Source organism: Porites lutea, chromosome 2 (genome assembly GCF_958299795.1).
Source record: "Porites lutea chromosome 2, jaPorLute2.1, whole genome shotgun sequence".
Classification (NCBI taxonomy): Eukaryota; Metazoa; Cnidaria; class Anthozoa; order Scleractinia; family Poritidae; genus Porites; species Porites lutea.
In genome coordinates this window covers 33,352,266-33,364,878 of record NC_133202.1, presented here as the reverse complement: position 1 = coordinate 33,364,878, position 12,613 = coordinate 33,352,266, and the positions used below count along the sequence as shown (strand labels likewise).

The window sequence follows — 12,613 nt, the reverse complement described above, 5'->3', positions numbered from 1 at the left end:
TGCAATTGAAGCAAGCTACAAGAAAATGCAAGAGAGTGGAGGAAAGAAGGAATGATCCCCTCACACCTGAGTCTCTTTTCAGGTGCTGCAGATGCCTGTCTTCTCATGATACCCTCAAAATGGAGAGCTAGCTCAGGGCTAGGTGTGGGTTCAGTTTAAAATGTGGAGTGCATCATGAGTGAAGTGGGGATGCTGTAACTAAAACTAAATGGGACATGGGTGATGTTGAGTGGCTTGGCAGTTAAATAAGGTGAACTTCATTCGCTGCCCAGAATACAACCAAAGTCTGCTCTAGAAGTGTGGGCTTCGATCACTTTTTGTAGGTAGGGAATGGAGATGGAAAGAGATTCTTCTTCCCCTCCCTTCCCCACTCTCCTCCCCATCAGTCAAGACCCAGCCGGCAGGCTATGAGACAACTTGGAATTCAATTCTTGACTGCTGGATGTTCAGGCACATGAGAATGCCAAACCAACTCACCTATAAAGGAAAGAAAACAAGATGTACACATCAACTAAAAGTCAGGCTTCATCACATTGAGATTGAAAATCGGCAATGCTGTAAGTGGATTTTGCTAACATTTTGGTCATTAAGGTGCAAATTTATCAAGAAAAGACATTGCAGTTACCACGTTTTGACTTCAAAAGTTAAAATGTGCTAAGTTCACCTGGCAGCTTATACAATTTTTTTTATCTTTGTATGCAAAGTTTGAGGGCTCATCTGTCATTAAAAAATGCAAATCAAATTACCAGGTAGTAAAAGCACTAACTGCTAGATCACAAGTCTAGGGATCTACCCATGAGTGAGACTCTGCAATCAAATCTAAAGGGATGCTCATCATATCTTTCAGGGGGCAACTTGTTGTACCGCTTATGGTGCTAACATCTAACTTTCTCTCACATCTGTTGGTTTGCTGCTGCTCAGAATTAAAGCTACACAATATTTGGAATAATATCACAGTACCTTTAGTTACCAAGTCTGTCTTTTACAACCTAAAAAATAAAGAAAAAAATGATGGGAAACCATGTTTAAAAAAAAAGGTTATAAGGGGATCCGGACAAAAAATAATGATCATTTTTTATTTTTTATTGCAAAATAAAGATGGGCAAAGTGCATACAGACTAACCATGCCAAAAGACTCTTAGGACTGTTTTTTATACATTTATTTATTTCCTTTTATTTTAATGAGCTGAAGTTTTTGCATGTGGCCTTGATTCAACAGAAGCACATTCCCCCCTCTTTTTTCAGACCAGTTTCTTCCTCTTATCCAGAAAAACAGTATGAAAATTTTTGTTTTAGAAACATGCACTTTGTAATGATTGAGTAATGTTATTTAAAAATTAATAAATTATATTTGATGACTGAGGTCTACTCGAATACTTACAAAACTGACTGTTTACAAGCTGGAATTCTATTGACCAAAAAGGGTTAGTCTGTTTTTTTTCAAGACAGTTTGACATGAAATAAAGATGACACTATTTCAATCAGTTTATTTAGAGGAGGTGGCATAATTTGGTTGTTTTGCCAAAAAAATGGAGAAAATAAAAATAGTAGTGTGCTGTTGTTAAAACAGTACAATTTGCAGGATTGACTTAAGCATAACCAAGAAGTTTCAAGTTAAGATGATTTAAAGTCAGGAAAATGAAAAACTGTGTTTAATGTTAAAATGGTAATCTCCCAGCTACATGTACATGTAAATGCCTCCGAGGAAAATCATTACATTTAAATTGCTGTATTCCTTCAGGCAGACAGTTCTGTTAAAATGAGATAATGACAATTCTGTAAAATTTACAGTGGCAATTCTGCAAATCTACCAGCTACTTTTTTCTTTTTTTTTTCTTCATAGTATGATTTTGTTGTTAATATTTGGTGTTCTTAAATGTGATGAGGCTGCAGAGTGCCTTATTCACTAGAGACACTGTCTAGTAATTCAACTTACAAACACTTACAGCTCCACTGCAGATTAATGCATAATGATACAGCAAAAAATCTCTAAAAAAAGTCAAATTGAGGGATAGTGACTGTAATGGCAGGGGTACAGAGAAGTTCATTGTTTCAGTCTGAAATGAAAAATTCTCCCCGTGCCCATGAGATCAGTAATACCTCCAATTAAGATTCTTGAATGACGTTAATAATCTTTAATCCAGTGTGACTGATGTCACTCAGTATTACGGCCATTCCTGCAGGGATAACTGTAAAATATTCAAATCATCAATAACAATACTGTCACATGCGCGTTAATAAAACTTAAAAGGAAAAATTTGGAATCTCAACATAAAGAGCTCAGCCATCTGTTTTAACACGGGTACATGTTAGAGTCTTTATCAGGGTCCCATTCCATACATTTTGCTTACTCCTTTAAGCCCCAATATCTACATACCAATTCTCCAGACTGATCTACATACAGTCCTTAGGAAATTAGTTGAGACAATTTGATAAAAGATCAAAGATTGATCTCTTTGTAATCATTTTATTAAATCTCATAGACTTTGCACTTGACAATCTATGGATATCGTTAGGAGAAAATTGATGTTGGTCACTATTGGCACTTAAAGGGTTAACTGGGGTAGAGTGTCATTCTTCATACTGGGGTGTTCACTATAGAGCAACATAGCAGTGTTGATCAAAATACTTTTTGAATTCCTTCACTTTTCTTTAAAATATCGTAAAAATTGAATTCATTCCAATACATGCAAGAGGGCGCTTGTATCCAGGGAAGGGCAGAGCTTAGAACCAAATGTGTTTCTTTGTTTACAGGTTGATGGGCCTATAACTAGGGGGTGCATAAGCAAAAGTTTATGGTATACAGGATACTACATGGCCGCGCGGAGATGTTGACGTTAATTTTTTCAGTTAATTTTTGTTTTTCCTTTGTTTAAAATTCATTAGCATACATTACCATACCCCAAAACAATAGAAAAATAAAAATTAACCACAACAGAGATACAAAATTTGTCTTCAAGTGTTGAAAAATATTTCATATGTGAGAGCAGCAAATGAGTGAAAGGAGAAGCTAAAGGAGAAGGTATAGGACAAGTATGAAATTCTAATGCGGCAACCATCTCCAGTTTCAAGTGTAAAAAAGTATCTTTTTTCCTTTGTCACCCTTAGTTAAAACATTAGTATTAGACTTATGTGGGAAACACTTATCAACTACTTTATTTTTCTTAAACCTACATGTAAATAATGTAAATGGTAAGCAACAAGGCATATTTACAAAGTTGATCAATGAGCACTGTGTCCGGCCTATACTTAAATTACAAGTTAGAAACAGATAAAGGCACGGGAATCAACTAATTTGTAGAGTTCAACACAGCATAACTTTGTCTTAAATACTGTAGGTTACCATACCTGAGACAAAGGATCCACAGAAAATCAAGAAAAATTTGGACCACAGCATTAATAAACATTTTAGTTCAAGATGATGCACATCATTTCCATTATTTTAGACCTGACTCTTAATTAACCTTGACTAACATTGATGCCCACCTCAGTTACTCTTACACTGTATTCTTTCACTTCTTGCTTCAGAAAAATAAGAAAGGCTTCCAGTTAATCAAGCCTGAGCTTCGAAAGATAGGCTAGCCATGTTTCTAGAGTACGAGTTATTTTCTATCATTACCTAATCCACTTGAAGTTGAAGTTTAACGATAAGAAAAAAACAGTTGTTCATCAAATTAACAAAAAAAATGCATGCACACAAACATATTTAGTTAATGGCTATCCAAACCCGAACAATATCTGAGAGTATGTAGACTTAACCTACACTAGCGGCAAAAATTAATGATATCATTGCATTAAATAGTGTAATAATAATAATAACAATAATTTATTAATATTACCATTTTGTCAGAAATTGAAATACCAAAATAAAAATAAATTATCTTAATAATAAAAAAAATCACCATTAACCTTTAACCAAAATCACTTAAAACCTTTGTGGACAAGCAACAAACAATGTAAGAGACCAACTTGGAGGGTAGGCAAACCAGATTGCTACAAGTTTGCAAAGCAGTGTGCATTTTAAATTAGAAATCTTACGGAATGTTATCTACAGCAGTACCAAAAAGGTTTTTTCACCTTAGTGAAGACATTGAGTATACAAAATTCCAAAACTCAGAGTAAAAATTAAGAAAACAAAACGAATATTTCATCACTGAGTCAAAGAAGCCATTGCTATTAAACAAATAAGATCCTCCCTAAATAGAGATGAGGGACTGGACCTACCAGCGATTTACAATTCTCTGTTTGGGATTCGTTAATTTTCTGTTACGTAATCTGCCACTCTCTACAACGCTGATGAAGTCCAGGTGATTCAGACAAAATATTTGTTTTTGCTTTCTCAATTTTTGCTCTGAGTTTTGGAATTTTCTATACTAAAATTATCTACAGCAGGTCTACAGATATAACACTTCCAAGTAGGCACAGTTCATACCACCATCCTTGAGTCCATATCCAACTAAACTACAGTTTATGGTTTATAAACAAAGAATGAAAGATTCAAGATTGCAAATTCAAAGTCTTATGATGTTATGAACAGCGTTCGGCAGCTCAAACCTTTTCTGTGATGAATGGATGTGTAAGAGCTTGATTAAGTGAGATCCTCTTGGCTGGATCCAACATGAGACACTTGTCTAGCAGATCCTTCAGTTGCATAACTTTGCGTTTGTGTTCCTCGTTCAGCTTTTTGTAGCCCAACAAAGATTCCACCACTTCCTTAGTAGGATTTATTGAGCCCATTACAGTGATCTTTTCCTGGAAGAAAGAGTTTAGAATATCAATAAAAGATTGCAGCCACTAAAGCTCTTAACCCTTTGAGCCTCAATATTCACATACAAATTCTCCATACTGATCTTCACACATTTCCTTAAAGAATTCATTGAGAGAATTTGATAATAGATCAAAGCATAACCTTTTCTCTTGATTATGAACTGATACTTTATTAGTAGGAGAAAATTGATCTTGGTCAATATTTGCACTTAAAGGGTAAATATGGATGAAGGAGTTAGTTTCTACATCAGTGGAGGAGTAAAAGGGTTTAATTACCAACTGAGTTGATACTCACAGTGAATTACCATTTTTCCTTCAATATTATTTATTATAAACAAAGGCCACAGTATGCCACGTTTTACTCAGAATAATTCAGAAGGTTTAAAAGATGTAGTGCGACTGGTTCTGATGCAACTTTATCATCTGTCTTGAAGATGGGAAGGCAAAAACAGTTGCCCACATGTAGCTTTCTACCTGTTCCACCTCTGCGGATCTATTCACCACATTGGAAACAAGAAAGATTCAACTGGGCCGAGTTAATTTTCACTTCTGGTATCATCACTGGGGATACATCTCTCAGCTAATGGCCAATATTTTTTACTTGTCCCCAGTAACAGAGCCAGAAGTCTTCATGAAAGTTAACTCAGCCTAGTTTTTCCTTCTCATTTCTTAAGTGGCCAATTTGCACAGTGAACAGGTTATGCAACAGATGGCATAATCTGTATACTATGCAAAAACTGTACACAAAGCATACAAGATGTACCATTGAGATGAAATCATACTATGGTTAAATGTCCTTTTGGAACCATTATTCTAGATAAGAGGTGAGCATAATAATGAGTACATCCAACCACTAGAACTGCTAAAACCGCTGCTTTTGTCTCACCACACAACAATATACACAGCACATCACAAGTAGAAAATACTTCAAAAGTCCATTCTGAATAATAATAATGTTAGTAACCTTTTTTTCACTCATTTCTAGGACTTCATATACAGTGCATGTAATGCAGGCCTTGGGGGAAGTCCTGTCATCTTAACATGATAATACAAAATAAAACAAGCAAGCAACTGCGATGGGCAAGATAAATAACTAATTTGAGAACTCCTTGTCAAATGACAGACTAAAATTTAAGTTTTTTTCAAAAAACTGTAACACAAATATCATGTTTCAGCACGTCATGTTACTTTGTTACAAATAGTGTCATCAAGGAATATTTATTGTGGAATCGTGATTTATTCATCCTCCAGGGGGAAAAGGGAAAAGGTCTGAGATGACAGTAAGAAATGGGAGGGAAAAATAATATTACAGTCATTGACTGGGGAGGGGTAGATTCAATAAGGGAGGTTGAAGAAACTGAGAGGTCACTCAATGGAGATTCTACTACAATCTGGAAAAGCAATCAGTCTTACCCTCTGAGTGATCTTGTCCACTTCATGGTACAGAAAGTTGCAGTTTTCATCAAAATGGCTTTCCCGCAGTGCTCCTTTTCGGATCATTTTGTTGGGCATTTTACCTTTATAATCCATCATCAATTTCAGCATCTCATTGTTGGTTTTCCCTGAAAACATTATCTTTCCAGTGTACAGCTCAAATAATGTTGTTGCCACTGACCACAAGTCTATGTTGTAGTCATATTTTGCTCCAAGAACTAACAAAAAACAAACAAACAAAAAACAAATAAACAAAGAAAAAACTGTCAGTATGTTAGGAAGTGAAACACCCAATACTAGATCTAAGGAACACTACTAATTTGACAAAACAATGACACTGTTGACTGAAGTATCAAAATTTTTACTTCTTCAAACTGAATAGAGAATAGACTAGGAGAAAATTTAATCCAGAAAAGCAAAAAGAAAGCATGGATGAGCAAAATTTAAGTAACAGCAAGGTCACCATTTTTTCAAAGTTAATAAAATTTAACATCTGAAAGCTTAGCCACTTTTCTTCGGGTCATGTGCATTGCACAAACAAGCCCTGAAACAATAATGGATTGTAGAAAATAGCCAAGATCTGAAAAGCATTCAGAGCAACTTACTTATCTCTGGTGCTCTGTAGAAACGACTGACTAGGTAAGGAGTAATATCACAATCAGAAGCGAATGAGGCTGACCCAAAATCACATAGTTTTACCACCAGTTTAGATTCATTCACCTATAGAAAAGACATAGAATAATATTTAACAAGGAATTATTTAGGACTCAAAAATGACCTAAAAAAAACTTCCACATATCCCTTGCCCTAATCAAACATGGACTCCAGGTTTCATACTCTTTTGAGCTTTAAAAAATTTCCACAACTTTCCATGACTTTTTCCATGACCATATCGTTTTTCCATAACCAATGGTATAGCTGTCACTTTCAAAAATATTATTTTCAAAACACTAGAGTACCTTTTGATCTAACACAGTTCAATGGGCATAAACTCTGATGTCCATCAAAATGCATGCCATTCATGCTGTTTAATTACCCATTTCTATGTTACATTTTCCTTGCTTTGAAATCTGCAGTAACTAATCTACATGTACCAAATATTTAATTCTCCGTGATTTCCCAGGACCAGCAATTAAATTACATTACTTTCTGGGCCTGGAAAATGAAATTCTTAATTTCATGACTTTCCACATTTCCCATGACAAGTACAAACCCTTGACTCGTAAAAAAATGATGTAGCCTGTGAACATGCGCCCCCCCTCTGCTCAGAAAAATTCAGGGAGAGAGTTTCTGGGGGGGGGGGGGGGGGGGGGTCTGTAGACAAACTCTTAAAAATGGAACATTACATTTTGTTACTACAATAGTTTTTCCTTACCAGGATGTTGTCGGGTTTAATGTCAGCATGGATGATACCTGTCTTTTTCATAAGCTTCAGAGCAAGGAACAGCTGCTGACTATATGATCGCACTGCTTTGTAATGTAAACCAACATTCTGACCATACTTTCTTAACACTTCCCTTAAGTTCATACTGAGAGATAAAAGAAACCATCAAACAATATTCAGAGCTGTCTCTTAAGGTGATGTTACACAAGACGATTCACAACAACGTTTTTAGCACAACACAGCACTGCAACATTGTTATGACATTGTTTGGAACGGTTACAACGTTGTTCCAACACTGCAATGCTCTGTGTGCTGTGGTAGGATCCTGGAGCATGCACATCTTGCAACACCACTGGCCAGCAAGATAAGACTTGCACTCCTTGGTGTTAGGCACAACCTTGACACTAAAGAAAACCTAAAAAGTCAAAAGTAGTACTAACCTGAGTGATTCAAACACAAGACAAAGATGATTCTTGTGAAAGAAATGTCGAAACAATTGCAAGCAGTGGTATTTGTCATCTGGATCAGAAGCATTCAACTTCTTTAGAAATTCCAACTCTTTAAGGCCAGTTTTGTGCCTAAAATGGATACAACAAAAATCCAATAAAATATTCATTGTTTTGATATACATGCGGTGCCTCTCTTTTTACCCTTTCTGTCCCAAGAGTGACCAAAATCAATCTTCTCCTTGCAATATCAATTAGACTTTCAATAGTAAAGGCTATGAGAATAACCAACTGATCACCTAAGAGAAAATGGTTTGATCTTTACACAAATTCTCTCAACCAATTCCTTAAGAAAATGAATGGAGATCAGTCTGAAGAATTTGTGAATCGATCTTGGGGCTTAAAGGGTTGAAGTCCACACTAACATGCCTCTAAGTACAATATACACTGCACAGTGTAAAAACTAATAGTAAGGATTTAATCCACACATTGTTCTCACCTATGGCTCGGTAGTTCACACAAAAGAAGTGATGTATTTGCTACCTGAAGGTCTTAATTTGTTTCAGCCTGTTCCAAGAATTCAGATAGTGGAGCATGGGCAAAAAAATAGAGCGAGTGAAAAAGAAACAGGAGAGACTGGGGAGAGCAGAGAATAAAACCCATGAAAATCTTTTTCAGAGGAAGCCATTCTGGAATCTTTTACACCCTCTGATTGGTCAATTCTGACACTTTCTGTTATAGGTAGTGTCATCTAAGCAGACAAGAAATGTAATCAATTATTATAGTAGTGCTTGAATAAGTCACAGCTTTGTTTTGAAAAAAATGCAGACGGGTTTTCTACAAATATATTCAGTTAAAAGTGAACAAAGAATCTTGTACAGGAACTACATGTAAGAATTCTAGCATCAGGCATTTCACAACCCATAAAAAAATGCCACCTTACATCATCTCATTATTCCTGATGATTTTCACAGCAACCTCTTGGTTTCCCCGGGCTTGATCTCTCGCACGTACAACATTACCAAACACTCCTGCCCCAGTGTATCCATACACACAATAACGCTTGTCGAGAACTTCACTAATGCGAATTCCTTGAAGAAAATGCATCAGAGAAATTGTTTGTATCAATTTTACATTCAACAGGGCTCCAAGCAAAAATGCCCTCTGGCTCACATAGAATAGAGTCCTCCCATTATGACCAAAAAGTGAGAAAGTTAATACTACTTACACATCAATGACAATTTAAACAATTGTCTCCAAAATTTGGATGACAACACTTGGACAGCGTTTTCCCGGTGTAAAATAACTTTGCACCCAAACTGGAAACCGTGAAAGAATTTCATGCCCAAAAATAGTTGGGATTACGGGGTTAAGAAAAAAAAGAATAGAAAAAGACAATCTTACTATAATATCCATCTGCATCATCCCAGTTGTCTGTTAGGTTTGGATTTTCTTTCCCTGCCTCTAACTTCAGTGCTCGTGCTGGACTCTAAAAAAATGATAGCAATTTTTGCTAATTAACCTTCTGCCAAGACAGCTAAAAGTGAGAAACTAAGATCTACAGATTATAATTTTCTGCCAGTGTTTGATTTCATAATTTACTCATATATTTTTAAAGGTGGTCCTTTTCATAAGTCTTATTGGCTTCCATAAGCTTGCTTGCCTCATCCATCTGAAAATTGTGTACAGTTATCTATTTACCGGTAATCTAATTGTGGAAAAATCATAGGAAATAAGAAATAAAACAAAATAAAAAGTGACATCTGGAAAACTACTGAAGACTTAAATTTAACTGGTAGCTTATGTAAATCTACGTACACATGCATATCAAGTTACAAAAAACTTTAAAAAAAGCAGTCTCCTAAACAACACTTACATTGTAATTCTCAGAAAACATATCATCATCCGCAAACATGTCACCAACAGCCGATTTTTTCTGACTATCTGCTTGACTGTCAGAACTTGAGTCATTGTCCTTTTTACCATCCTTCAGTTCTTTCTTTGTGTGACTACTGGCTAGTGCAATTTCCTTTTCCAAGTCCTCGGTAGCAAGCTTCTCCACCGTATCACTGTCCTCACTATCAGACCGCTCATCAGGAGGTGACTGCGACACAACTGAGTTGACTGTTGAAGGAGCGTTTGATGCTGTACCTTGGTATTTTTGTAGTATGGCTAACCTCTGAAGCCTTCTTTTCTCAATTATTGCATCTTCGTCTTCTTCCTCTTCCTCATCCATTTGAAAGTTATATAAGTCAACACTGAAACGCAATACCAGCAAATTTTATATTAAACAGTATGGCAAATGTATTTATCAGATAGACTTTTCCCTTAAATGCAAAAATATAATAACTTTACATTTCTTTACTTATAATGAAGTGTCCTTGGCTTTGCTCAGCAAACAAAGTTGCTTAATGCACTCTACTCAAATGGTACATTGTAATGGACCTTACCCGCATTCTACGGTTAACAAATTGTCCCCGCAAACCTTAATCTTGTTTTGTTGTGTGAATAAGATCAATCATTCGTGCTTTAAAAAAGCCTCCTCCTAACAAACTTCTGCAGGGTGCAAAGAAAGTCGGTTTTACGGCTTGCCATTCGGGCAAGTTGTTGCTAGTATGTACTAGCTCAACAGTCTTTTAAGTAGCCCAAAAATGTTTTGATGAGCGGCATTGACTACAGTTCTTCTGTAATTTGAATTTCTCCAAAAACTTCAACAGGATATTCGCAAGCCCGATTGAAAAATCCACAAGCTCCAGGCTATCGGACACGACTTTCTTTGCACGCTGTTCTGTGATTTTTTTTAATAAATTATTTTCTGCAGCTGAAATAAGGATAATAATAACAAAAAACTTACTCTCCATCTGAGTCTCCCTTATGCGCTTGTCCTTCAGAGTAGCTATCCTTATACTTATCACTATTTCGCCGTCGCCGTGGTGATCTAGATCTACTGTGCCGTCTTGGAGATTTACTCCTCCTCCTTGGAGAACGACTGCGACGCCTTGGTGATCGGCTTCTCCGTCTTAGTGATTTACTCCGTCTTCTTGATCTTGAAGATGACCTTCTGTCCCTTTTTGGAGATCTACTGCTTCGTCTACCACCTTCATCTCTCCTTTGCTTTTCCTTTGAAGAAGCTCTCCTAGGTGATCGACTCCTTGCCTCTCTTGACATCTCTTTTGGTTTGTCAGAAAGCCTATCTCTTCTTGGTGATTTAGATCTTGAATGTGGCTTGGGTGACTTTGACTTTCTAGCACTCTCATTTCTGCTTGTTTCAACCTTGGATGAACCTTTCTCTTGGAGAAGTGTTTTCTCCTTTTCAGTGTTACTCTTTGAACTTGATTCATGCCTAAGTTTCACTTCAGCTCTGCTGGTTTCATGAGAGCTACTACTATGTCCCCTGGAACGATGAGAATGTTCGCGAACTTTGTCTTCCCTTTGGGAATCAATGCTTGGTTTTCTACTCCCTTTACTATCCTCCTTTCGTTCTTTATTTCTTGATGGACTTTGCTGCCTTCCTTTCTCATTTTCGTCCTTGTGACTAAGTTTGCCATCAGAAATTTTATACTTCGAGTCTGACGACTTGTGTTTTCTGTCCCTGTCACGTGCATTATCGTGTCTCGATTTCTCTTTCAGTTTATCCTTAAAATAATCCTCACTTTTACTTCCGTGGAGCTTATCATCTTCAAGTGAGTGCTGATCACTGCTTCGTGCCGCTTCCGCTAACTGTTCTTGCAGAAAAGCCTTCCTTCTTTCAAGTTCCAGAAGTTCGTCCGCAATCTTTGACTTTTTCTCCGAGGGCTCCCCGTTTTCATTCGCATCTTCCTTGTCTTTCCTCTTATGACGTTTGTGCTTGTGTTTGTGAGTTTTATGCTTGTGTTTATGCTTTTTCTTCTTCTTCTTATGATCATGTCCATAATCAGACGTTTTTTTATCGTTGGAAACATGGCGGCTGACATCGGGATTTGATACGGAACTAAATTGGCCAAAAAAGAGACGAATTGTCGAAAATAAACCGCAAACGAGCATGAAAGTGTCCATAGAAATTTTTAACCTACCTGTCCGATGATTCATCTTGGGCTTCGTCTCTTTCAGGCCCTCTTCTTTTCGCTGTACCCACACCGTCAACCGTGGCCGCCATATTGTTGTCGCTGTTTGCCATGCGTTGCCTCGATTTGGCGTTTCAAACCACAGGCCCCCCAACATATAAGAGTAGAGTCACAGCTGCTGGTCACACTGGTCACAGTCATCCTCGGAGACCCAGGGGCGGTCAGTCGGGCTGGGAAAAAAGGCGCGTTCGTCGCGCCTTTTTTGAGTCATAGTGAGTGAGGGGAAAATAGCGAAGCTATTTAATAATTATCCGCTAATTTGATAACTTGCATAACTCATGAAAGAAATTCCAACAACGGTAACCTATTAAGCCGGCATAAAATAACTGCAACAGAATTTGTTGAATATACCGAACATGTGCAGCAGTCGTTTCCGTCTCCTTTAAAGGAAGCCAAGGGACAAGCAAAAAAACGAAAAGACGAGCGAGGGCATCGGGAAAAAAAGAGCAAACTTAGGAGCTTCCTTATTTTTTTGGCTT

The 12,613-nt window shown here is 37.0% G+C and overlaps 1 protein-coding gene across 1 annotated transcript; it reads right to left on the bottom strand.

Annotated features, from left to right (window-relative positions):
• Positions 1-1,869: 1,869 nt before the first annotated feature.
• LOC140928391 (uncharacterized) lies at positions 1,870-12,186 on the bottom strand. Its single transcript, XM_073378127.1, has 11 exons — positions 12,084-12,186; positions 10,886-12,001; positions 9,908-10,289; positions 9,436-9,520; positions 8,975-9,122; positions 8,026-8,163; positions 7,577-7,730; positions 6,807-6,921; positions 6,181-6,419; positions 4,555-4,752; positions 1,870-2,189 (listed from the first exon to the last, which is right to left on the bottom strand). Exons 1-11 carry the CDS (start codon positions 12,164-12,166, stop codon positions 2,166-2,168), a joined length of 2,682 nt encoding a protein of 893 aa, XP_073234228.1. The 5' UTR covers positions 12,167-12,186; the 3' UTR covers positions 1,870-2,165.
• Between the last annotated feature and the right edge of the window lie 427 nt (positions 12,187-12,613).

Bases quoted from the DNA above. Each gene is read 5' to 3' on its own strand.
- LOC140928391 (XM_073378127.1), bottom strand. From the start codon at position 12,166: ATGGCGGCCACGGTTGACGGTGTGGGTACAGCGAAAAGAAGAGGGCCT. The intron at 12,002-12,083 runs GTAGGTTAAAAA...TGGCCAATTTAG, and splicing joins CAAGATGAATCATCGGACAG to TTCCGTATCAAATCCCGATG. The intron at 9,521-9,907 runs GTAAGTGTTGTT...TCATTTTTTTAG, and splicing joins TGTTTTCTGAGAATTACAAT to AGTCCAGCACGAGCACTGAA.